The 27,663-nt window shown below is 42.8% G+C and overlaps 2 protein-coding genes across 3 annotated transcripts in view; both read right to left on the bottom strand.

The window, feature by feature from the left end:
- Positions 1-5,205, bottom strand: part of CAMK4 (calcium/calmodulin dependent protein kinase IV) — a 77,876-nt gene extending 72,671 nt beyond the window's left edge. Inside the window, exon 1 of one of the 2 annotated variants that reach the window (XM_033163991.1) lies at positions 4,902-5,205. In XM_033163991.1, the coding sequence (XP_033019882.1) occupies positions 4,902-5,125 (224 nt within the window). In that variant the 5' untranslated portion in view covers positions 5,126-5,205. The remainder of the gene's footprint in view (positions 1-4,901) is intronic. The other variant, XM_033163990.1, reaches the window with a different exon arrangement.
- Positions 5,206-22,232: 17,027 nt separating this feature from the next.
- The window catches only part of WDR36 (WD repeat domain 36), a 31,629-nt gene continuing 26,198 nt past the window's right edge, over positions 22,233-27,663 (bottom strand). The window contains exons 22-23 of the mRNA XM_033164075.1: positions 24,057-24,244; positions 22,233-22,670 (exon numbers count right to left, since the gene is read on the bottom strand). Of these exons, the coding sequence (XP_033019966.1) occupies positions 22,521-22,670; positions 24,057-24,244 (338 nt within the window). The 3' untranslated portion in view covers positions 22,233-22,520. The remainder of the gene's footprint in view (positions 22,671-24,056; positions 24,245-27,663) is intronic.

The following is a 27,663-nucleotide window of genomic DNA, read 5'->3' as shown; positions in this document are numbered from 1 at the left end:
CAGAACTCTGTGTGCTTTAAATATTAACACCATATTACAGATATATACGACTAAATTATGAATCCGTGTAAAACATTAAAATATGAGCTATAGAGCTTTGAAACTTCACCCATGAAAGTTTAATACCTTCTGGAATGAATAAGTCAAGTAACTGTGCCAGTTCAGATTTAGTATGGCACAATTTTTTTTACTGTCAGATTGTTTATAGGGAGAAAGAGTAGAACTGTTTTATAAGCATTCTCCTTTATATAAAACACTTTTATATTTTCATACATAGGCATTTTTTATTTTTCATTATTATTTTAAGAGAATGATTAAGATAATTACAAAACAAGAAGGGGGGAATAATTCATTATTTACAAAAACAAATTCCCTTTGGGGAAGAGTGAATGCTCTCAAAATGAGTATTATTCCCAGATTCATTTATATCCTGAGAGGACTTCCAGTTTTTATATCTGAATCATGTTTTCAAAAGACAAACTCATTGTTTAGGAAATGCCTTTGGGGCTCAGCAACACCAAGAATATCCTTGCAGAGAATGCAGCTACAAATTAAAGAAGGCGGTTTTGGAATCCCAAATTTGGATTTATATCACTAAGCTTACATACAGTCAAGTACTAAGCATTAGAATCCCACTATTGGCCCTAATTTTCTGATGTGGGTAACCCTACAATATATGTACATAGCACCTTTGGTTGGTTGGACAATACTAGGATTGAAAAAATTGAAATCTCAGGTGACTCTGGAAAAAAATTAATCACTTAGAATAATACGGAATATATTGGCTAATAAAAACAATTTTGATCCATTTTCACATGCTAAACTTACTCTGTGAGGAAACCCCACAGTAAGAATTGCAAAAAAGAGATGGCGATATGGAAAAATTGGATGAAAGCAGGTGTTTTGACATTGGACCAACTGATAGATGGGGAAGGTGAATTTTATACTTTTGCTATTTTAAGACAAAAATACCATCTATCAGATGCAGCCCAATGGCAATATCTTCAATTACAACATCTCCTAACCAAGTGTGTTTGCTCCATCAGCCCTTTCAGCTTCCGAGATACCTGAGATACTGGAGCAATTGGAAAACTCATTCAAAAATAAAAAGCCAGCAATTACTTTTTATAGATATATATTAACAATACAATAATTCAATACGCAGACAGTAAGAGGTGATTGGAATAAAGAATTAGAACTTTCATTATCACCCAGACAGTGGGGAAATGTATTTAAACAAAAGCAACATTGGACTAAGTTGCAGTGCAATCCACATCATTTATTTCACGGTACATATTATTTGCCTCGAAAAATCATATACCTTCTTAAACGTCTGTCACATAGGAGGTTAGTGTGCACTGGTGCCAGAAAACTTTCAACGTTCTAACTAGATAGACTTTCTTAAGTCTATCTGGTGTTAGATACTACCAGATAGACTTTCTTAAGTCTATCTGGTGTTAGATACTACCACAGCAACAATTTATAATGAGTTTCCCATATTACAATATTTTAATACAGATGCTACCAAATATCTGGTCTTAAATTTATTTTATTCCATGTTTTTAACAGTTTATATGGAATCAAATTGTGTTTCTGCTCTTGTTCTCCATCTTGGCTGTCAGTCCTGGCCTTGGACGGTGGGACTATGACTGACTCCAGCTACAAAAACTGAGGCTGCATAACAGATTCGGGTTGGGGGTATTGTTTAGAGGGTTTTATAGCTGCTATTGATATTAAATTTGTGTGTCTTTATTTTGTATCTTTGTTATGATTTATGTGGAAAGTGTTCAGTTTGGCTGTGTGCTTTTTTGATGTTTTACTTATTGTTTACGACTACTTTTGTTGTCTTTGAATTGTTTTGTTTTTAATCTTGTAAGCCGCCTTGAGCATGGTTTTAAATAAAATGATGTATGTTTGCAGGTATGTTCTCTCTTCCACATAAGAAGGGATGCTTAAAGTGTATTTTAACCTACACATACACTTTGTAATTTGGAACGTCGCCTAGACCCAATATCATAATGTAACTATTTCATGCACTTCTAAAATAGGTTATAAAATGGCACCAGTCAATATAAGCCACTGAGAATGGGAATTGCCCCATGATGCGGTTTTGTATTTAGATATGATTGACTTTATGCTTTAACAAAGTCTAGATAACATATATTTTTGTGGATGCTTACCTATTCCCTCCTCCCCCCGCCCACTCATCCAGGCTTTTTCTACCTTGTTTAACTCCATTGGCTCCTACCAAGTGACTTCTGTTCTCCCAGTTCTGCTTCTGCCATTGCTCCTACTTCCCTGTGTCTGCAGATGCTAGGCAGCCATCATAGTGCTACTTTCATTAGAATCTAATTCTGCAGCAAAAAGAGGAATGCAGTGCTTCATAGCGCTGAGATGCCATAAGACACGTTTCAGGAGTACAGATGGGATGGGATATACCGGTAGGTGCAGTTTGTCAAATGGCAACTCACTGGAGGGTCTCTGCTCTTCATCCCATATTGAATAAGAAAGTTAGAAAATGCATGGATGACTTCGGCTGCAATCCTATATAAACTTGTCAGGAAGTAAGTTCCACTGCACACAGTGGAACTTATTTCTGAGTAAACATATACAGGGTCGCGCTGTTAATGGAGTTTTGGCTACTTGATTTCTTGATGGTTGTGAAGTGTCAGGTTACAGGTACCAATGGCATACGGCTGTATTATAACCATGCCTATTGCATACCACCCAGGGTCTGAAAAGATGGGTAGTTTTAAAATATTTTAATAGTAAAATACATAAATGTTTTCAGCTGAGATTTCCAGTTGCATATTACTAAATCTACCGCTGGATTATTCAGCACTGGTACAGGCTATTAATTGATATTTTTCTTCTCCCCTTCATTGACTTCCCTGATGTTCTTACCCCCCACCTTATTTGGGCTTTACAGACAAGGCGCTGAAAACTCCTCTTACACTTGTATCAATGTGTGTGGAAAGGGATGCCACATGACAGCACCGTCCTCCTCATATCTGAGTGGGAAGCTGCTGCACTCACTTATCTCCCCACCATTAGCCAACTAAAATACTGGCCCAGCAGCTAAACCAAAGGTTGGTGTTTTCACAAACTCTCCAATTAAATAAAATATTGCTTCAGGAGGAAGCTACTTTCAGATGAGATGGAGAAGGTTAGATAAATGTTCTAAACATTTTTCGCCTGTAAAAAATTTCAACTTGAATCTTTCAACTTGAATCTTTCTTTCCAAAAGAAAACCATGTGGGTTTTTGTTCAACCTTTCTATCATCCCCTGTTTAGATTGCAGGTTGACACCCCCCTCAATTCAAGAGGAACACAGAATTTTTGGAAATGCTTTATCCACGCAAACACAAATGTTCTGTCAAGTCGTAAGTATGCAACAGCTGTTACCATTAAATAATTATCCAGAATAATAATGCTCTTGAGATGGTATTTGCAAAACATTTCTTCATGTTTCAGAAGATGATGCTGCAAGCTTAGCCTCTTCCTAGATAATTAGTGCTAGGCTGTTCATTTCTTTGAACCAGGGCATCACTTTATTATTCTTCCTTTCAACTGCTTTAAATGATTCATTCCCACTCTCTAGCACCTACTGACAGAACCACAAATCCAAACTAGTATTTAAATTCCATTTTCAGTGTCACTTGCCTCCATACGATAACAATAAGTTTAACATGGATAAAATAACGATGCTGATTACCCAAATCTGTATGTGGGTTAAAAAGAAAAAAGATTTTCCATCTCCTATTAAGAGCACTACAGATGGCGCATCTTTCAATACTGCCTCCTACACATGTGAAACAAGCGGCAACAGCTCTATCCGTTTACAGCTTTCTTCCCTCAATATAAGAGGGTTGGTGGGCGGGAGGGAAGGAGGGGAGACTTGGGGGGAAGAGGAATAAATCTTTGGCAGTGTGTGGATGCTGAGCAGAAGTGCTGAGGCAGCAACCCAGCACACTCGCCCCAGTCAGACCCCTGCTCCCCAACACCAGCAAGAGAAAGATGCCAAGCAGTTGTCCCTCTCACATATACGGCCTCTCTCTCCTCTCCAACTTGCCGCCTCTCCCGCAGAGGGACGGGATATCCCTCTGCCTTCCGGGATCAAGCCCTGAAACTGTCGCACCGCTTTCTCTTTCCTAGCCAGGGGTGTCCTAACCAAGGTTGTGCCAACTTGAAATAAAAAAGGGGGGGCAGATAAGCCCCACCCTGCAAAACTGATCACAAGACACATACTATTTGAATAGCAATGCTCATCAACTTGGGGTGGGGGGCGGACCCCTCATTTATTGGTTGGATCGAAGGGATCCTCGGCTCCCTAGGAGCTGGTTCCTCTGGTCCTAACTCTCCAGTCCCCAGCAGCGCCACCTGGCTGTCTTTCCCCTCTCCATCCCCGCTCTAAAGCGAGACTGCTGGCCGCCCACACGGCTGTCTAGGAATGTCTCCTCTCTGCGGAACCACGATCTCTCTCTCTCTGCCTGGACCGCTCCGCGCACCCCCCACAATCCCTTGCACCGCGCAGGACTTCGCTGGCCCTGCTGTGCCCCCTGCATTGCCTCGCCTGCCGACAAGCGCCCCTGCTGCTGCACCACCGGCTCCTCCTCCGCCCCTCATTTGGCCGGCGCTTGGAAGCTGCCCCCCCCCCGCCCCGCTTTGTCCAGGAACGCCTCCCTCAGCCTGGGCATCCCAGCGCCACCCTGCCTAGTGATAAGGGGACCGCCGCCGCCACCCTGACGCGCCGCCAGCAGCAGCAGCAGCAGCAGCAGCACACAGGATGCTGCCCTCCCTGAAACGCTCGAGAGCCCTGCTGCATCCCTCCCCCCCCCTTCCTCACGCCTCGCCCCCTCCTCTTCCCCGGCGGCGCCCGAGCAAATCTGCCCCCTCCTCACCGTCCCAGCTCCGACTCCAGGTCGTAATAGTCGGACAAGGTGTCTCTGTTGGAGCCGTCGATCCAGTAGTCCGGGACGACGGTGGCGGTGGGGCCGGCGGCAGGGGCGCCCCCAGCCCGGCCCGAGGTCGGGGCAGAGGCGGAGGGGGCGGCGGTGGACGTGGTGGGGGCGGAGGAGGGCGACGACGAAGACGACGACGACGAGGGCATGGTGACTTTCAGCATGCTGCGGCGCGCGGCAACGGCGCGGGCGTCCGGCTCTTCAGGGGCTGAGGGGGAGCGAGAGGAACAAAGCGGCGCTAAGCAGAGAGGCGGGCTCGGCGGCGGCGGCGGCGGCGGCTCCGAGAGAGAGCGGCGCTGCTTGCTGGCGCTGCCGGCAGCGGCGGCGGCGGCGGCTGCCTGAAGAGCCGGAGCTGCCGGCCAAACTTCGAGGCGGGCGCAGCAGCAACAGAGGCGCTCGGAGACTGGCGGAACGGAAAGGGAGCTGGGGAGGAGGCTGCGGGAGGAGCGCGCGCGCCCGCTGTAGCGCGCGCGCCCCCGGACACACCGAAAGTGTGTGTGTGTGTGGAGAGAGGGGGGCGTCGCCCCGAAGAGAAGCGGCTCTGGCTGAGGAGAAGCCCACCCTTCTCGCCCTCTTGGCAGCAGCCTGACTAGGAGGGCAAGTTGAGGTTGGGCGCAGCGCGTAACGTGAGGGAAGGCGAGAGGGCGCGCGCGTCTCCCTCTCTATCTCTGCGTGTATATGAGTGAATGTGCGCGCGTGTGTGTGCCAAGTGGACGGATGGTGGAGGGAGACAGCCCTGCGCCGGGCTTCAGAGGTTCATTTGGTCGAATGAGGGGGTTGCCGCCGCCGCCGCTGCCATCGCAACACACGAAGGCAGCAGTGGCTGCTGGCAGCCGTCCCGGGCTCGGCTCAGCGCAGCGCTGCCCTGCCAGCCAGCCACTCTGCGCGCGCGGGCAGGTGGGCGGGGTGTGTATGCGAGACCCAGACAGGCCGGGCAGAGGGACCCCGCTTGGGCGCTTTCCCGCAGGGCCCTAATGCCCCGGTGCAAGGAGGCAGCTCGCGCACCACACTCCGCTCCACTTTTGTGTGCTTCAGCAATGGAAGCAAATTAGAGAAAGACTCCTCGCTATCATTCCTCGACCTCCTTTCTCTACAAGGGTCAGGTTGCAAAGTCATCAGTCCCGCGCAAAAGGCGGTTTACTTTGGATTCGAAACAGGGGTACCAACTTGAACGAAATATTGGAGTGGGTGGGTGTCAAGGAAGCTCCGCTCTGCATAATCGATCACAAGACCCAGCACACACACACACAGTCACACCGCATTTGAATGGCGATGCCCATAAACATGGGGGGGGGCAGGCCCCCTCAAACATTTTATTGAGGGGGAGGCGAAGGGTTCTCTGCCCCTAGGAATTGGCTCCTATGATACAAGAGGATGATTTGGGGTTCTGGACCTAAGTATCAACCAACCCCATTGGTCGAGTATCAGCATAGGCAGTTTCACACACCAGGCAAAGGCCAACCCAAGTTGCCCACCAAACTTCCACTCAAGCCATCACAGCTCCCTAAGGAGTGTGCCATGTGATATGATGCACATATTTGCAAATGTGCCTTTTTCCTTATCATATTCATCCTACTTTTTTTAAGGCAAAGCTTTCCTACCCTAGAGTCTGCTTCACATGCAAGGAGTGTTATCCTCCATTGGAGATTGTGCAGGCATATATATCAGAGGTAAAAAGGTAAAGGTAAAGGGACCCCTGACCATCAGGTCCAGTCGTGTCCGACTGGGGTTGCGGTGCTCATCTCACTCTATAGGCCGAGGGAGCCGGCGTTTGTCCGCAGACAGCTTCCGGGTCATGTGGCCAGCATGACAAAGCCGCTTCTGGCGAACCAGAGCAGCACACGGAAACACCGTTTACCTTCCCGCTGGAGCGGTACCTATTTATCTACTTGCACTTTGGCGTGCTTTCGAACTGCTAGGTGGGCAGGAGCAGGGACCGAGCAACGGGAGCTCACCCCGTGGCAGGGATTCGAACCGCCGACCTTCTGATCAGCAAGCCCTAGGCTCTGTGGTTTAACCCACAGCGCCACCTGGGTCCCATATCAGAGGTAATGTGAGCCAAATGGCTGATGTGCATAACAACCAGACACTGCACCCATTTACCGTGCTTTGTGGATTATGTGCACACAGTCTGAAATCACTTTGTTGGAAAACAGTGAAGTATTCTGGGAGACCAATATTATGTTCCTTTGGTTTCTGAATGTTGCCATTTCTGATACTAGAGATGTGTCCATCTATTTGTTTGCACAGCAACTGACCTGATGGTCCTATGTGGAAAACTGTATGCTGAAAATACTTGGAAGGTAGGTACATTTTGACATGTTTAAGTGTACAATTAAAACATCTAAACCATATAGGCCTATAGGGTTCTTACATAGATTAATGTATTGCCAGTAAGCATTAGAAATAATGAAATTTAAGGAAAGAAGAGTGTAATGTGAAAGCTAGCCCAGGTGACCTTTGGAGTAAGGTAGGTTGGAAATAAAAGGGTAAAACATGATGTCAAACACCTGAGAAGTGATGCATTCTATTGGTGGCATGGAACTGCTGTACTCAGAAATTATCTGTAGATTGATGTCCACAATTATGAACTATTGAAATTATAGTGTAAAAATCTGGGGGGGGGGGGTAGAATAAGTTAGTGCAGGTTTAAATATTACAGGTTTGCCGGCCACACCACAAAGGCTTCCTTGCTTTTTAAGGATTTGAACAGATTCTCAAGCTCTCTCTATAGTCAGTGAAGATTGTATCTGACATTACCAAAAGGCATTAACTGCAATATTGTATGCCAAATGTGTGTAGTTCTGCTGGTGGTCTAGTGGTAACTTTGATCGTGACATTACATGTGCCATGCAGGACATTTTTCAGCCCAAAGGCCAACTTGCTTAGCTGTGATTTGTTCCATCCCTGCTGCCGGAGCCAACTCCCTTTCTTTCCTGCTGAAAGGTACCTGGTGAAGGCAGCAAGAATGGAACAGGCTGCAGCTGTGGCTTTCCTTCATCACTTCAGTATCATTTGAGCACCAAGACCTTACAAAGGGGCAATAAGGCCTGGGAAATTATAATTCTCATGGATCCTGGTGTCCAATCCACTGTTCCTCCAACATTCCAGGGTAAGGGACGGGGAACCTGCGGCTCTCCCAATGCTGTTGGATTACAAATTCTATCACCCCAGAAACATTGGCTTGGGGATGATCGTTGGAATCCAACAATATCTGGAGGGCCACAGGTTTCTCGTACCTGACCTAGTCAATGCTGCTGCTGCAAATCTTCATTTTTCACTGTCCGCAGTATAGGTTTGTGGGGAGGATGAGAAGGGGGTCGCTTAAGAGAGCCCCAAATGGACTTGCTCTTAAAATGAGCTAATTTGGGCTCGATCTAAACCAAGTCCTAATTTTAAGCAAGCCTGGGAAGGCTCACCCATCACTTGTTAAAAGATTCCTGATATACTCACCAGGGCGTTGTTTTCATCAGTGTTGTTGGATTGTGAGGCCTTTGTTCTTTTAAGACACCCAGTTGACGCATGCATGCTCCCTCCTTGATGCCCCGCTTGCTGTTTCTTTCTGCCCAGCCTGGAACTTTTCTTGGCTCCTGCACTGCACTTCCTGTTGCTAGGTGACATGCTGCTTGATTTTGTGACACGTTATTTTGTGAGAGCAGAGATAAATAAATATCAAACAGTAGCCAATGACTACAATGCATTAGCACACTGCATGATCTATAAATAAATAAAAAACCAGCACTCGTAACATTATAGTTCGCTGTATAGTTTCAGCAAGGCAACATTAATATTCTGTTACAGTGGTACCTTGGGTTAAGTACTTAATTCGTTCCAGAGGTCCGTTCTTAACCTGAAACTGTTCTTAACCTGGAGCACCACTTTAGCTAATGGGGCCTCCCACTGCCACTGCACCGCCAGAGCACAATTTCGGTTCTTATCCTGAAGCAAAGTTCTTAACCTGAAGCATTATTTCTGGGTTAGCGGAGTATGTAACCTGAAGTGTATGTAACCCGAGGTACCACTGTACTAGTATTTATGCATTCCTTTGTATTGATGAGGCGATTTATCATTATAGCCTCATAATTCCAGATACGGTGAGACACATTTATGTGGGAGAGTTCAGCTGCCATCCCCAGTGTGAAGCGCTGTCACCTTGTACATTGTAGACATACAGGGCCACATGTCACAAAATCAAATATGGAGAGGGTTATGAATTTAAATGGTGCCCACAATCTGCTGTGAGATTAAAGGCAACAATGACCACAGTGCTGACAAATCCATCATATATATAAATGGGCAATTGCAGATCATGACTCTGAGTTTCCTCCATGCTTCCTCCAACTTTTCAAACAAAAACTGCATAAAAAAGCTTTCGGGTTTAAAAGTGGCATATTAAGTCTGGTTTGCTAAACCAAAACTAAGCCAAAACTTAGCTTAGTAAGTGTGAGGAAATGTGGGCTTCTGGATAGATTATGGCCACTTTTCCTGCTGCACTTTGGTGAGACATAGTTTGGCTTACTATATCACCTGAATCTGGACACGTGTTTTTGCATTCCCAGACAAACCACGAGCAATTAACCATAGCACGAACCACGTTACAGCTTGTAGTTTGTTTGGAGTGAGACACTTCCATATGTCTTCTGACACTTCCATATGTCACTGTCTTCTGACTCTGCTCACAGCTACTACTGGTGTATTAAACCAAGCACAGGTCTACATTAACCAAACTCATACTGACAACAACAAAAAAAACCCCAAATGAAACAAATGTGAAGTTGATTGGATGAAGAAGGCAGTGGCAAAACAAAAGGCATTCTAGGAAATGGTTGGTTCTGTTACCTGAAATAATAGAATTGTAGAGTCGGAAGTGGACCACACGGGTCATCTGTTCCAACCTCCTGCAATGCAGGAATCTTTTGCTCAAGGTGGGGCTTGAACCCACAGCCCTGAGATTTAAGAGTCTCATGCATAGGCCATTGATTGGTCCTTGAATGACTCCCTATGGTGGCAACACTGTAGGCTTAATGGCTCTGTGAGAGCCTACCGCTCACCCCAAGCAGTAGTAGCCATTGTCACCTGTCTTCTCTGTATGATTACCCAGGAGCAGTGAACTTTGGACAAAAGTTTCCCGAAATTTGCCATCCTTAAACTGTATCACATATTCACCGCCAGCAACAGAATGGCCTTGTTCTTCACTATTATGTTACTTGAACTGAAGGCTGTATGAAATAAAGCTGTGAGGAGGGCAACTTTCTCAAAGGTCCAATGTTTATTTCCTATATAATCACAATCACAACAAAGGAATTAGAGCGATTAAAAGAGATTAAACATTTCCCGGTAATAGCATCACACCAATGGCTTAAACACTGGCAAATGGAGTATGCTATCAGTTGTAGCTAGCCTGGTGTGTAAGGGACAAATAACAAACTGCTTTTATAAAGCATGAAATGGTATTGTTTGTGTTTTGACACATTGAGGTCAAGCTGGAATATAAGCATGCAGTAGCTAATAGATATTTCAGCTCTTTAGAAATTATATAAAGCAGAGGTGTCAAACACATTAGCAGGAAGGCAATCTTCCCCATGCTGATACAGACATAAAAACTTCATTCGCAAAAGGCAAACATCTCATTCCAGTTGAATTTTCAAGCGCAGCAAAGCTAAATAAACTATTACCGTGTCTTCATGCACAGCAACTATTTGTCTGAATTTTCTCCCCCGTTGCCTGTGACCCTGCTCATTATTTTTTTTATTCATTGCCTTGCATTGCAAACTTAAATATATAACGTGGAAGCGTATCTCATGAGTTTCATTGGGACATACTTCCAAGTAATGGGCTGCAACCAACACTCCCATTCTGCTAGTGCAAAAGACACGGGCTAATAGAACCAAATTTTCATTTTCTTTCCCTTTCAGTCCTCAAACTCTGCTGCAGAGAAGAAAAACCTCTGGATAATTTTGTGTGTGTGTGGGACATATGTCAGATGGAGAAGGAAATACTATATGTATACATTTACAGTGGTACCTCAGGTTACATACGCTTCAGGTTACATACTCTGCTAACCCAGAAATAACGTCCAGGTTCTTGCATTTAGTCAGAAAGAAGATGTCGGTAAAAATAACGCTTCAGGTTAAGAACTTTGCTTCAGGATAAGAACAGAAATTGTGCTCTGGCGGCGCAGCGGCAGCGGGAGGCCCCATTAGCTAAAGTGGTGCTTCAGGTTAAGAACAGTTTCAGGTTAAGAACGGACCTCCAGAACGAATTAAGTTCTTAACCCGAGGTACCACTGTATTAGTAATTTGTATTAATGGATTTATTGTCTATTTTTGTGATGTTTGCTGCTGTTCTAATTTTATGTGCACTGCTGAGAGAGATTGGCATTTAAAAATGTTGACATATTACAATTTGGCATCTAAATATGAGGAGTTAAAAGGGATAAGTGAGATAGAGAGACAGGAGAATTGGAAATCATTTAAAGAGTATATGAAATTGTATGTTGAGAAGGCCGACCTCTTGGCAGAATGTTAAAGACCCAAATAATTGACGTAAAGGAATATGATGGATACAAGGGACAAAAGAGCATGTAGATAGAGTAAAGATTGATACTAATGCAGTAATGGGGAGGTTGAGAAGTAACAGGGGGGAGGGGAGAGGGAAATCAGGGAGGGTGGGGTAAGGGCAGGGAATGTAATTGTGATACAGGATTTATGTTTTGTTTATCCAAGTTATGTTGGTTTACGTAATTTTTATGTATTCATTTGAAAATGTAAATCTGGAATTTAAATAAAGTTTATTTTTAATTAAAAAAAGAGAGAGAGAGAGATACGGTGTAGAAATGGCCTAAACAAAACAATGCATTTGTGCCTGGAAAGGAAAATAAAATGTTTTGTCCTGTATGAAAACCTCAGAATGGCACTACCTTGGCTAAATACCTGTAGCTCATCGATCCTTGCAGAACCTGAGCCAGTACAGTGATCTAAAGCAACTCCTCATGTAGGATGGAAGAGTAATGGCTTATCCAACCGGGGAATCCTCAATGCATGTCGTTCAGCAGTTGTTCATAGAGATTTTTAAAAGGGGGAGACTGGCACAGGGCAGAAGAGCTTCAGGCCACAAAATCCTGGGCGCATTTACGCAGACGTCAGTCTCATTGTGTACAATGAGGCTTGCTGCTTGGCAAGCTTAGAGTTGCAGCTTTCACCTTTTCGTAGCTTGGGCGACAGAGAATAATCACCACTTCCGTTGATTTATGCAGAAGTCATGTTTGGTTATTGCGCCAATAGCTTAACAACTGACTGTGGATCAAGAGGTAAACTACTTCCCTCTTGCAGCTACCCTATTATTTTCCTGTTGAAAATCCTGATTCCCCCTTTGGGGAGAATATACAACTATCCATACTTTCTACCTTTTAAAATCCTTATCATTCTTGTGATCTTGCACTACTGAAAAGATGATGAAGAAGAAAAAACACTTTTCTGGCTTATCAGTGAAACAAAACCCACCCATTTATTTTCAAAATAGACTACTTTTTAATAATTTAAATGCAAATTATTTCTTTTTCAAAACCAGAGCTTATAAAATATGCAGTATCTTTTCCTGGGCTTATTATGCATAATGACAGAAAACAGATATAAAAATACTGCAATTTTTAGTGTTGGCTTCTAATGATTTTGGCAAATGACTCTAATTGTATTTGTGTAATGCATCGAGAACCATTGCTAAAAAGCCATTTAAATATATATTACATCAAGTCAATATTTATTTCTTCCATTTATTTCCTGCCTTTCTTCAGTTTTAAAGGAATCTATTTTTATAAGGGGGGGTTAATTGATAAAAAACATTTCTATACAGTCACATGATAACATATCAGGGTGGTGTACAACAACAACAACAACAACAAAATACAAATCTCATATGTGCACCATTCCTCCCCCCACAGAAGAATTAGTTATTTTGTTGCATGATATAATTGTTCGTATGTTTTGAGGAAGAAGTTGAGAGAATGTTCCTCATGATCCTAAGGTAAATAAATGCACAGCTGGGATGGTACAGAACAGTTATCACTGTCGCAGAAATAAGTAGTGAAGTGGGGGAGGACTCAGGACTGGTGCTAGGGCTTCTTGCGCCCTAGGCGAGACCACCTTCTGGCGCCCCCCCCCGCCAAGGCCTGCTTTAGCGGGAGCTGGGTGGTGGTGGAAAGGCAAGCAGCAGTTTCTCCGCTGTAGCGGATAAGCTGCTGCTCACCCGCCCCGCCCCCCGCCAAAGCCTGCTTTTGCAGGAGCCGGGGGTGGTGGTGTAGGGGGCAAGCAGCACCTCTCTGCTACAGCAGAGAAGCTGCTGCTAGCCCGTCCCGCCCCTGCCGCCCAAGCCTGGCCAGCGCCCCCTCCATTTTGGCGCCCTAGGCAATTGCCTAGTGCGCCTTAATGGACGCGCCGGCCCTGGGAGGACTATCATATTGTGTTGAAGGTACAGTCTCACAGCATCACCGATGATGTGCGGCTACCCTTTGGTCTGGCCCAGAGGCTCCAGCTGGTGCAAAACACCCTACCGCCCTAGACTATTCAAGGTGACAAGAGATTGTCAGCACATAACAGTGCTCAAAACTGTCATGGAATTCTACTCAGTATTGATCCAGAGCAGATTCCAATGTTTAGTTAGCAGAGTAAAAACTGAATACTGTACACGTTGAAGGTTTCCCAAAAAAATAGATCAGAGGCATTTAATATTTCATCCAGCAGAGCTGGGCTTTGTATAAATAATAAGTTGTTATTATTATTATTATTATTATTATTATTAATGAGCATAATGGTCACAAATCCAATACATTCAGGATTGGCACTGTCCAAAAGAAATCCAGTTGCAGCAGACTTAACTTAAACTTACAATAACTTATAATGTCTAAACATTAACACTAAGCATACTATGTACAGAACACCACACCAGAAGGAAAAGAGATAGAAAGAAAAAGTGAAACCCAGGCTCCTTCTGGCCCTACATTTATAGTCAGCATGACCTTGACAGAAAAGATAACAGAACTGGTTTAAACCAGCTGTACTCAGCTCTGAAGGAATAGTGCAGGCATCCCCAACCTGCAGCCCTCCAGATGTTTTGGCCTACAACTCCCATGAGCCCTAGCTAACAGGACCAGTGGTCAGGGATGATGGGAATTGTAGTCCAAAACATCTGGAGGGCTGAAGGTTGCGGGTGCCTGGAATAGCCCAAACATCATGAACCTTCTACTTGTTTCTTCCACACAGAGAAGCTTCCAGAACCCTTTTGAATTAATTGGAATAGGAAAGATCTCTACACATCAGATCAATACTTTCTGCACTAAGAAATGCAAACTTGACAAATACATCTCACCCATCAATCACAGATCTGATTTCATTCATTAGCTAAAAATGGTTGGGGAGCAACCAGGCTGGTACATCTCACAGAATTCACTTGGGGGCAGTTTGCTTCTTATCTTCCTTTCTAGTGCACATACAAAATTAACCTTTCAAAGAAGAAGAAGAAGAAGAAGAAGAAGAAGAAGAAGAAGAAGAAGAAGAAGAAGAAAGTGAAATGAATCCTTAGTTTCAGTGCTTGTATCACATGGTCAAAACACACAGCTGTGAGCACTGTTTTGCATGCTACTACAATGGCATATATGTGGAGCAACAGCAACTCAGCCGACCGGATAGAGTTGAGGACAACACAGGCCATGATCTAGGAAATATGAATTTGGGGAGAAGTGAAGGGTATGACAAAAAACATTGGGGAAAGGCATGGGGTGGGGGTGGGGAGTCAGCTGGTGGCAGCAAAAGAAGAGTTTGTTATGTTGTTGAGCAGTGGCAAGTGGTACAATTTTGCTGAATCAACACCTCATTCCAGTCAAAGGAACATCAAGGAAAACTGACCCGAACTTCAACAACTCGAGATTTATAGCCATTTCCCCCATCTGTCCTGTTTCATTTCATTTCATTTTTTAATTTATAGTCTCACGTAAATTTCATTTGCTGCACATTTCTGTTTTAGATTTATTGCAAAACAGTCTTTCCAAGTCAGAATCATCTTTATTTAAAACTAAAATCAGAAGAATATTCTCTTTTCTTGAACAAGTAGCTTTGGCAGAACCCACATTTGGCTAAGCCCTGCATGTTCTGCCTTTCTGAACCACACATATTAATAAACGCTGGGTTTTAAAATCTTGGCTTGGACAGAGAGTAAATAGAGAATAGGGGAGAATCCAAGAACAGCATTTACGAACCGCTGGGTTGTTTGCTTGCTAGGCCGTCTTCCAAACAAGATTTATTCATTCAGGTCAAACCTAATAAATTAAATACATATATGAAGAAGCAGGAATAGTTCAAATATTTGAAGTGCAGGCAGATCTGGCTTTTCCATTAAAAAGTCATTTTGCAAACGGAAAAAGGCTCCTGTAACTGAGTCATCGATACTGATAATTAAAGGGGGAAGAGCTATGTAATAGTGGGGAATGTATTATCAATGTATGTACAAGTGGTATCCAAAAATATTTCAAAGTCAGAAATGGTGGGAATGAAAAAAAATACTGCTATTCACATAACAGCTCCATATTAATTTGCACAGTAATATTCTATATGCTGCGATTAAACCTTTTGGTAAATTATTATCATTCTGGCCTCCTGATTTCCTCCTGCCAGCTACCTCTGGTACATCTAGCTACGAACTTTCACTAATGGGGCCTCTTGCTGCCGCTGCACCGCAGGCACATGATTTCTGTTCTCATCCTGGGGCAAATCTCAACTCGAGGTAACTCTTCCAGGTTAGTGGAGTTTGTAACCTGGGGCGTTTGTAACCTGAGGTACCAACTGTACAAGCTAGAGGCTCAATCAGGTTCATTCCTGTAGCACTAACCTATGGTTTAGCACCTCATACAAATGCAGACCACAGTGTTTAATGAAAATATGTTAAAAGCCTATTTCATTCTATGTCCCTTTAATGTTTGTTGTCATTTTGGCATCCTGACTGGCACTCTCACATTGTGTCAGCAGGAAGAACTAAATACAGAAAAGATGCAGTGAAGTAAAACAATAGTAATACAGTGGTACCTCGGGTTACAAACGCCGCTAACCCGGAAGTAGTTGCTCTGGGTTGCAAACTTTACCCCAGGATGAGAACGGAAATTGCGCGGCAGCAGCGGGAGGCCCCATTAGCAAAAGTGCACTTCAGGTTAAGAATGGTTTCAGTTTAAGAACAGACCTCCGAAATGAATTAAGTTCATAACCTGAGGTACCACTGTGCAGTCGTACCTCAGCTCCTGAACACCTTGGAAGTCAAACGTTTTGACTTCCTAACGATCAGAAACCAGAAGTGAATGGTCCGGTTTCTGAACTTTTTTTGGAAGCCGAATGTCCGACGCGGCTTCTGCTATTGTTTCCGGCATGCCTGCGCAATCGGAAACCAATCAGAAGCCCCGCCTTGCTTTCCGAACTGTTCAGAAGTTGAACGGACTTCCGGAACGGATTCTGTTTGACTTCCAAGGTACGTCTGTACTTAACTAACTGACCAATCTCATTGGTTCTGCCCCCCCCCAAAAAAATCCTGGCTATGGCCATGCAGTGAAGGGGTTAATCAACCCCTACCCTGCTCAATCAACTGGGAATGAAAACAAAGTCAATTTACGGACATCAGGTCAAAATGGAAGATCAGGACTATGTGTGTACCACATGCCTTAAGAACATATAGGTAAAGGTAAAGGGACCCCTGACCATTAGGTCCAGTCGCGGATGACTCTGGGGTTGCGGCACTCATCTGGCTTTACTGGCCGAGGGAGCCGGCATACAGCTTCTGGGTCATGTGGCCAGCATGACTAAGCCGCTTCTGGCGAACCAGAGCAGCGCACGGAAACGCCGTTTACCTTCCCGCCGGAGAGGTACCTATTTATCTACTTGCACTTTGTTCTTTCAAACTGCTAGGTTGGCAGGAGCTGGGCCCGAGCAACGGGAGTCACCCCATTGCAGGGATTCAAACCACTGACCTTCTGATCGGCAAGGCCTAGGTTCTTGGTTTAACTCACAGCACCACCTGCTGTGTATGTGTGTGTGTGAACATATATCTCAACTCATTTAAACAAATTATGCCCTTTTTGCATTTGCCCACTGTCTACACTCTTTTGAGCAATGAATGGACAGCCTGTTCAGCCCTCCTTCCTTCTGATTCATCAGGTCCTGGCCACACCTTTCCAGCATTTTTTGTTTTGTCTTGTTAAAGGACTGATTCCAAGAGTGCTGAATTCTATGCTAGACAACCCTTCTGTGCTTTCATGGTCCAACCACGTTACTATGGAACACACCTGGTCCTAGCAACCGCTTTCAAGGAGAGCTACTTGGATACCAAATGCAACCAACTTCAAATTCAGCACATGACCCCGCCATTTTAACAAAGATACTACTTGCTGTCATATTTGGCGAGATGGGTTATCACTTTATTCACAAATTAGCACCCATTTTAAAAAGCACTGTTTGGAACATTCCCTTCCCCTCATAATTGCCTATTCAGTTCCATAATGGCATTCGCAAAGAGATTCCTTTGAAGCCCAGATAAAGATCTTGTCACCAAGATACTCATTTTCACTCAGCGATGAGAGCACTATAGTAAGCCTTCATTTTTAGGATATAATGGAAATTTAATTTCCATATCCATTTAGTGTATGGCCTTTCCCTAAAGACTACTCATAAAAGTATTTTTTGATGTCCTGAGGGAAGAGCTCTTAAAGCTCTTAATCTCCACTCTGCACTTCTGTACTGCTCAATTTGTACTTATATTGCAGAATAACGGGCACCTTTCCAGAGCCGAGGAAAAAGACAAAGGAAAGCTAACAGTACACAAGGGTTAGAAATTCTTAGTAGCTGCAGCGGAAGAGACTCAAATCATTCAGTTTGGAAGAAAACTGCTCAGGGGGTTGACATATGAAGTATGCTAATACTTTGCTTTTCCCTCAATGAGTAAGCTTTTCTGCTTTCTCTAGTCTTTAATTGATAACACTTCAAAGATTCCTTTTGTTCGATGGCGATGCATTCTGGGATTCAGGGCAATGTTTTGTTTAGATTTATATCCCACCTTTCAACTTTTGTGATCCCAGTGGGTAACCGTTTAAAAAAAACTATAGCTAAACAAAATAATTTACCATAAGAGACACAAAGTAATACAGCAGCAAATGTAAAAAGTATCTCCAGCAACATTACTCCCCACAACAATAAAAAAATGTTTTTAAATGGCATCAAAAGAAGGCCAAAGGTGATGCCAATCATATTTTAGAACCCTCCATTACACATTATGGCTAAAGAGCAGAAGGAAAGTGAAGCCCAGATAAAATAGCCATTTCAAATGCCCAAAATCAATTGCTAGGTAAAACCAAATCACAAATAATTTCACTTTCTATATGGTCTGTGGAATTTTCAGATTTTTACACCAATCTGGTTCACACATCATGCAATACCAAACCATTGCTAAGCAAGCAGGCTCCAAGAGAGACCATCGTGGCCACTTTGCTCCCTTCTCAATTGTGCTACTGCTGTGCTGCACTAAATCAAAGTATGGCTTAGTGTGGGTTCAAGGTTTACTTTTCCTAGCAAATTGTGAGTCATAAACCACAGGACAAACCTTGGCTACAGCTCACAATTAGTCTGGAGAGAGCTAAACCACAAGCCTGGGCTAGGGTGAAATACTAATCCAAACCAAGGCTAACTAAGTTCAGCATGGCTATCTCTCCCCACCCCCCAAAAAACATATACTGATGTCAGACATGTTATTTTTATGTTCAAAAGTCACTCTGGGCATGCCAACCTATGCCTTGAGATGATCAAGCTGGCTCTCAAGATTTACAAATGTTTTTGAATCCCTGCCTAGACATAGTATTACAAACTGGCAACCAAGTGGAAAAAAGAACAACCAAAATATTATTTCCCTGAAGGGAAATAAATACCATATCATGGTATTTATAAATACCATATCATGGTATTTATAAATACCATATTAGGTTCAGGTCTGGTTAACTGCAATAACAATCCCCCCCTTTTTGTAATGTACGCAATATTCTTTCGTTTGTTCTGTTTTGTTTTCTACCTGGCTACTATTTCTTGTTCCTTCTTCTTTGCGTCTTATCTTACTCTGTGCACTAGGCAATTTTGTACTTTTTATTATTTTTCAATAAAGAATATAAAATTAAAAAACCAAAATATCATTTCCCCGAGCTATTCATCCCTCAGACAAGATTTCACACATTTCTTCATAAAATGTTGAGTAGGACCACCAACACACGTTGAGCATTGAAGCTGAAGTGCCCTTGATGTTTATTACTGACATACAGTTGAACACAGGACAGAACCAAAATGGTAACTTAAAGGGTAGTCTTAATAAAATCTTGCCCCTTCAACTGTAACAAAATGGCACAGAATGCAACAATTTCTAGTAACAAGTTACACAAAGACCTATTTCCAAGTTACTATTCTGAAGGTAAAGTATTAAAATAATGGGCCTCACCAGGTACTTCCTAGAACAAGTGCCTAAATATTATTAAAGTTTATTCAAAGAATTATGCACAAGTTTTTCTTCTTACTTTATTCAACATTCGCCTTATCAGCTTACTACAATTTGCAACTATTGGCTTGGATCCAAACTTGGTCCAGCTTAGAAAACAGCCCTTGAAATTAAGCCTTGACTAACAAGACCCATTTATTTCAAGGGTTCTACTCACAAGCATGACAATCCAATTTGTTAGGTGCAAAAGGATCTGAAGACATTTGATCAAAGTTTGTGGCTACTCTAATCTGGTTAGTATTGGCCTTGCCTGATAAAACTCTTTCCATGCCATGGTGTCTGGATTACAATCAGTGCTTTGACTTAAATTTAGGGAAAATGCTCTGGGCTCCACACATTTAAGGACCCCCAAAATCTTGCACAAAATCCTGTCTGCCTTGCCAATAACTCAGAAGCTCTATAGACAATCAAGTCCTTCCCTGCAAAAATACAGGCAGAGGAGGGCCTCCACCCCACCCTTAAACCAGGCCCATCTGCACCAGATCCTTGGCTAGGAGCTCCTTGTGCCTTTTCTTCTGCACAGGGCCAGTTACAGAGTTCACTCACAGGACATGGTTCAGGAGGAGGCAGCCATTGTGTTTTAGTAAGAGTGGGAAAGGGAAGAAAATCACAATTTCACAGGTACTGCTTCAGCAGAACGGAGGAGGAAATAAGTCCTGCAGCGTTTTTCTGTATGTTGTGGATGGGAACAACATCTTTACCCCTCTGGAGCAACAAACAGAAAAGCTAATACAGTGTTATTTTGGTTCTCAAACGCCTTGGTAGTCAAACAACTTGGAACCCAAACACTGCAAACCTGGAAGTGTTCTGGTTTGTGAACTTTATTCGGAAGCTGAATGTGCTCCATTTTGAGTGACACGCTTCCAATTTAAGTGCCATGCTTCCATTTTTGAGTGCCACGCTGATTTGAGTGCCACATTTAGAGTGCCACACTTCGGTTTTGAGTGTTACGCTGAGGTCTGTCTGTTTTCGCTATATATATTGCATTTTTGTTTTTGTGGCTTTTTTGTTTTGTTTTTGTGACTGTGTGGAACCCAGTTCAGTTACTGATTTGATTGATTGTGTGACTGCAGTACATTGTTTATTGCTTTCATTTTATGGATCAATGGTCTCATTAGACAATAAAATTCATGTTAAATTGCTCTTTTAGGGGTTGCTTTTAAAAGTTTGGAACAGATTAATCCATTTTGCCTTAATTTCTATGGGAAAGCGTGCTTTGGTTTGGAACGCTTTGGTTTTGGAACGGACTTCCAGAACGGATGAAGTTTGAAAACCAAGGTACCACTGTTAAGGCCGCAACAGAATCAAGAGTTAGGCAAGGAGTGAGGTGCTTTGGAGAAATACATCGCTGCTACACAAAGGAGGAAAGCATAGCCCAATTCACAAGAACAAGTCGCAGCTGCAGGGCTGCCTGAAACTGCTCTCAACACTCAGAACAACAAAGTGACAGTTATTTTGATGAAAAAGCAGCTCCATGAGAATTCTCTTAGCACCTCATTAACGCCAGACCCTGCAACACGAACAATTCACATGTCACAAAACAGAGATGGTTTGATTCAAACCGGTGCATTAAAAGACAAAAATTTACATGATCCAGTAATAAATGGCAGGAGAGGTTTATATCATCCAGCTTCTTCAAAATTCTAAGGAATGGACCCAAGTGACTTGTATATTCAAATATTAGTGTTGTTCTTTGCTGCATTCTTTCACTGCAGCTTCATGTATTGAATTAAGTGAAGCTTTATGCTCTAACTTGACTTCATACCTTTGATGGGTGCCCAATGACTTGCTTGCTCAGGGCCCCCAAATCCTAGGGCTTCGCTATGTGCAGAGCATAGCACTGGGCTCCAAGAATCCTTTCAATCAATACGTTAAATAGCAATATCCTTATTTTATCAACTTTTTGTTATAGCTAAAATTTAAATGCAGCAAAAGTTGCTTTTCACTCTAAACAGAATTCTGTATAATTCTAGAGCTGGGTTTTCAATATTCTTTCCAAACAGTATTTTTGTATTACTAAATCAATATCCAGTGAAAAGTGTAAAAAGGCAAAGCGCCTTCCATGGTTGAAATTCTAATGGCCATTTTAGTTTTCCTAAACTGAATTAGTAACAATAATGGTCTGAATTAGTCAACACACAAGAATAATAACAATAATAATTTTATTATTCGTACCCCACCCATCAGCCACTCTGGGCGGCTTCCAACAAATATAAAAGCAAAATAAAGCATCGGACATTAAAAACTTCCCTATACAGGGCTGCCTTCAGATGTCTCTTAAAAGTTGCATAGTTATTTAGCTCCCTGACATCTGATGGGAGGGCGTTCCACAGGGTGGGTGCCACTACCGAGAAGGCTCTCTGCCTGGTTCCCAATAACTTCACTTCTCGCAGTTATGTAACATTTGATTGGAACTTAAATAATATGGCTTATATGGCAAGTTTCTGCTGCATTCTGTGATGTCTAGAATTTATGAAAACACCCAAATTGGTTTAAGGTGATGCACAACATTGTATTTGTTAGTCATTAAAGAAATTTAAATTTTGTAGCTACTGCAGACATCTATTCAATATACAAAAAGTGTTTTTCAGCACACAGAATTTCGCATCTTTACCATTTTTATTATCCTACTCTTACACGGTCTTCCGCTAGGTAGTGACTACGACCACATCTGTCCAGCATGAATGTTCCCAAATAATTCATCAGGCATCACCTCTTAAAATTTATTTAGATTCATAACTGCATATTGAGTGTTTTACCATATTGAATATATCTTAATTTTTGACAGGGATCTTTACCGTTTCAGCAGTCATTTACACAATAATAAAAACACACTTCATTTGTGAAGGTAGCACAGATTCATGTTTAAATTTGTACAAAATGAAGTTACGAAGTCAAGCTGTACAGTTACCTTTCCAAAACTTGAGAGAGAAAACATCCGTTATTAAACATGATTTGTACATTAAACTGGGCATTCTTAATAGAACAAAAGGAATGTTACAACAAAGCAGTCTTCATGTAATTTAAAATGCAGAGGCTTTGGTTGAAAAGAGTCTGTAAATGCACCCAAATTTCTTCAAGCTGGGGTGACAGTCTGGATAGTTCAGCCAGCAGATCTGGTTCTGATGAAAGGATTTTTAAGTGCAACTGAAATGGAAACATGAAATTAATTACATAAATACATGAATCAAATTTTAAGGAACACATTTCTTAAATTTCTTGATTAGTGTGTTAAACCACCACATCACTTTTTTATTAGTTAAGAAAAGTTGGTAAATATCCTCCTTAACACGATGCCAATGCTTCACAAACTGATCAAATTATAATCTAAGTAACTCATATTAGTAACTCCCCTCAGATGCAGGTAGGTAGCCGTGTTGGTCTGCCATAGTAAAAATAAATAAATAAATAAATAAATCCTTCCAGTAGCACCTTAGAGACCAACTAAGTTTGTTCTTGGTATGAGCTTTCGTGTGCATGCACACTTCTTCAGATACACTGAAACAGAAGTCACCAGACCCTTATATATAGTGAGAGAGTGGGGAGGGGTATTACTCAGAAGGGTGGTGGGAATGGGTGATTGGCTGATAGGTGTGGAAAACCTGTTGACGACTGTTAACGACTGCAATTAGTCTTACAGGAAAAGGCAAGGGGTGAGATGACTGAAGATAGCTTTGTCATGTATAATGAGATAAGAATCCAATGTCTTTGTTCAGACCAGGTCTCTCCATGGTTTTAAGTTTGGTAATTAGTTGCAATTCATCAACTTCTCTTTCCAGTCTATTTTTGAAATTCCTTTGTAATAAGACAGTTAGTTTGAGATCTTGTATAGAATGTCCTGGGAGACTGAAGTGTTCTCCTACTGGTTTCTCTGTCTTGTGATTCCTGATATCAGATTTATTTCCATCTATCCTTTGGCGTAGTGTTTGGCCTGTTTGTCCAATATAGAGCGCTGAAGGGCACTGTTGGCATTTGACGGCATACACAATGTTAGAAGATGAGCAATTAAATAGTCCTGAGATGGTATGTTTGATGTTGTTGGGGCCAGTAATGGTGTTGTCCGGGTGTATGTGGCAGCAAAGTTGGCATCTGGGTTTATTGCAGGCTCTGGTACCAGTGTCCATGTTAAGTCCTGTTGTTGTATTATTGTGGGTGAGGAGTTGTTTAAGATTGGGTGGCTGTCTGTAGGCGATGAAAGGTCTTCCTCCCAGAGCTTGAGAAAGAGAACTGTCATTGTCTAGGAGAGGTTGTAGATCTCTGATGATGCGTTGTACTGTTTTAACTTGGGAGCTGTATGTGATTACTAGTGGTGTTCAGATGAGCATTGTAAGGCCAAGCAGTGCTATCATACAGCAATAATGAACGTTTCAGTAGGGGGAAATGCTATTGCAAAAAGGAACGGATGCTGTCAGTCATTCTTTATTCTTCCCCAAGTGTCCCCACCCCCACGGGCATTCAAATTGGGGACTTCTGCACTAAGCAAACTGTGCAGCACAGAATGTCACTAGCAATTGTATCAAATGATGCATTTACCTTCAGAAACAACGCAAGGTATGCCTGAGCCAGTTCAAAGTCGCATTTTGTAGTCAGCATGGCCTCAATCATTCTTAGGAAGCTTTGCATCGCCCTAACAGAGCCACCGCCATCAGGGGACAAGCCTCTCAGTTCTGCCTCGGTGTTAGATGGTCCCATGTCCTTCAGAATACGGAGTGGAGATTTATCTGTCAAAACAGGAATAATATGGCTACAAGTTCTAGAAAGCGTTACGGAAATGGTGTATATATCTATCAGTGTTTTAAATAGCTATCCTACACCCTGCAGCATTCAGCTGGAGCCCAAAACAATTTGGTCAAAATCAAAATCGTTCATTTTATTCAATTAAGAGAACAGCACAAGCTGGTGGAATTTTCTTTGATCCCCATTTCCCAAAGTCATGCCATTTGAAACCTTGCCTCTTTGGTAGTGGGAGGCTCCGGCTGTGCATATGGGCCCCTCCACTTACCGAACTTTTCAGTGTATAAGACTAGGATTGTTTCCTGAAACATTGTGTTAAAAATCAGGATTCGTCTTATACACAGATATTGCATAGGGATGACGTGGGATTGGCTGCTGCCGCGAGTTGGAGATTGTCAGTGGCTATTTGGCGTGTTACTGGTGGCTGCAACAAGGGCTGGCATTGATTGGCTGTTGCTGCAGCAACATGGGGGTTGTTTGGCAGCTTCTGCCGGTGCGGGGACAGACAAAATGTGGCTTTTGCGAGTGGCAGCGTAGGTCAGACGGGTGAGCGATTTTTGGCAATCCCCCCTAAAAATATGCTAAACAACTGAGGGCAACACTCCCCCCAAAAAGCTCAACAACTGTGGGCAAGCTCCCCCCAGTTTCTTAATTCTGAGTCCCCCAAAATAGGGGGCGTCTTATGCACACGGGGCGTGTTATACCCGAAAAAATATGGTATGTGGCTTAGGACTTGTGTGTGTACTGATCTGCTACAAAACGCCATGGGTTAGAGTCCTTTCCCTGAGCAAAGGCATACACCTGTGTGCCAAGGAATTCCCCAAGCTGAGCACAGCCCAGTTAGCGCATAGAGAAAAAAGTACAAGTCTGGGGGACATATGTGCAGCACACCTTCCACTTCCTCACCCAGCCCTTCTCATCCACTCCATCCTGTGTTTGCTTTAAAGTTTATTTGCTGATGAGGAGTCCGGTTCTTCAGTGGTTCTGACTACAGCACTTTGTATATCGTTTCATCACACAAGCAATGTTTTCTTATTTATTGCCATTAAGATGAATTTTTTCATTAACCCCACCTCAGGAGCCTTGTCTGAGAGCCATTACAAAATCCGGGGGGGGGGGGGGGAGGGTTAAGTAAGTTGAACTTTCTAAGGGAATTCAGGTAGGTAGCCGTGTTGGTCTGACGCAGTCAAAATAAAAAAATTTTTTTAAAAAATATTTTTATTAAAGATTTTCTTGATTTACAAATAGTCTAGTATCACCTTAGAGACCAACTAAATTTGTTCTGGGTATGAGCTTTTGTGTGCATGCACACTTCTTCAGATACTCTGAAACAGAAGTCACCAGACCCTTATATATAGTGGGAGGGTAGGGTGGGTTTTTTTTCAGAAGGGTAGTAGGAGATGGGTGATTGGCTCAATAGGTATGGTAAACCTGTCGACGACTGCAATTAGTCCTACAGGAAAAAGCAAGGGATAGTATGCAGATGACCAAAAATAGCTTTAGCATCCTTCTAAGGGAAGGAATACAGCCTGCTTGTGAGATGTAGTTATCTGGAGCCGAGTAATCATACTAAGAATACTAGATTCCTCAAAGCAGTGATCAAGGACAACTCTGCAAGTTCATTACATCCACTTAGCCTTGTAGAAGTTACAGAGTCTGTTCCTCAAGTATGAGAATCTGGGCTTTTAAAAAGGTTTTCACACCACAGCTGGCAAACTGCGGCTTGGACTTGGAAGAGTTTAAAGACTGCAGCTCCTTATAATAAAATCAACCCAATTCATACTCTGTCATACATCAGTTATGCTCTCTTGAGGACTGAATTGCTTTTAGACACCTGAAATATAGCCCTTTTTGGTGTGCTTAGTTTGTCTTGCTTTAATTGAGAAAAGTATTTGTTTCGCCTCATATTTCACACTGCTTTGCCCTGCTCCCTGTGAATTGAACAAAGGTTTGAAGGGGGAGTTTTCTGTACTCATTAATTCAGAAAAATGTATACAGATGGCTTAATCGGAAAAAAATCTTAGGTGTGGCAAATAATTAAATTGTTACTTATCAAACCTTTATTAGGCATTTACATGTAAAATCGCGAGAGCAAGATTCACGTACAGGAACTTTAAAATATATATACACAAAGAAACAACATTTAAACTCATAGGCTGATTGTATGTGTGTGTTAGTAAAATCTAGAATTTCCTCCTGTTAAAGTACTCCTTGAAGCACTGCTGCCAAAAACTCGGCTACTCCCACAGTCACCCCTTGGTCAATGTCAGAGAGACAGAATCCAACACTTCCACCATGCTGCGGTTTCAAACCACCCAAAAGGGGGGACAACACACGTTCACGCAGCGTACTGTGTAGTGGACAATAAAAGAGAATATGCTCTAGAGCCAGTGTGGTGTAGTGGTTAAGAGCGGTAGACTCGTAATCTGGGGAACCGGGTTCGTATCTCCACTCCTCCACATGCAGCTGCTGGGTGACCTTGGGCTAGTCACGCTTCTCTGAAGTCTCTTAGCCCCACTCACCTCACAGTGTTTGTTGTGGGGGAGGAAGGGAAAGGAGAATGTTAGCTGCTTTGAGACTCCTTCAGGTAGTGAAAAGCAGGATATCAAATCCAAACTCTTCTTCTTCTTCTTCTACTACAGTGTCCGGGACATTCAGGGAACATCTGCAGTATCTCTTGGTTCTGGGAATATTCTGATATCTACCCCTGACAAATGCCGAGGGAAAGATATTCAGTCGGGCCAACATAAATGCCCTACGTTGGGCTGGTATTATTAGTTTAGTGACATAGTTGACCCTGCTATCTAGGATATTTAAATCATAGAATATGGGAGAGCAAATTTTATTTACTGCTGCCACAATATTTTGTCTCTCAACATCCTTTAGTCTAATTAGGACATTGTGAAAGATATGTTGCTCACTTGAATTGTACAAGGGCTCCAGCTCAATGCCTATTGATCTGATTTTGTTTTCTAGGAGTTGGTACCATCTAGATTTATAGGAGTCCTTAAGCAGGTCAGAGAGCAAGCTTGATAGTGGACAGCTGAAATGGCAGTGCAGCCAGTATTTTATAGCGGTGGTCCAGGCCCAGTATTCCATTGTGTGTATGCCTAATTCTGCACACATTGTTTTATTTTTAATAACATTTGGGAGTCCAAGGATACGTCTCAAGAAACTAGAGTGTTAAATGCTTGTACCCATAGTGGGATCCCATAAAATATCTGGGATAGCACTTTTGCTTGGAATATCTGGTTGGCCGCAGGGATAAATTGATTTCCCTTCTGATAATAAAAACGAGTAACTACTAATGAGGTACACTTTGCCTGTTTTATAGCATTTGTGCGATGGATAGACCACCCTAAATTGCTCTTAAATAGAATTCCCAGATATCTATATATCTTCACTT

Source organism: Lacerta agilis, chromosome 11 (assembly GCF_009819535.1).
Source record: "Lacerta agilis isolate rLacAgi1 chromosome 11, rLacAgi1.pri, whole genome shotgun sequence".
In the NCBI taxonomy this organism is placed as follows: Eukaryota; Metazoa; Chordata; class Lepidosauria; order Squamata; family Lacertidae; genus Lacerta; species Lacerta agilis.
This window is presented reverse-complemented; position numbering and strand designations above follow the sequence as displayed.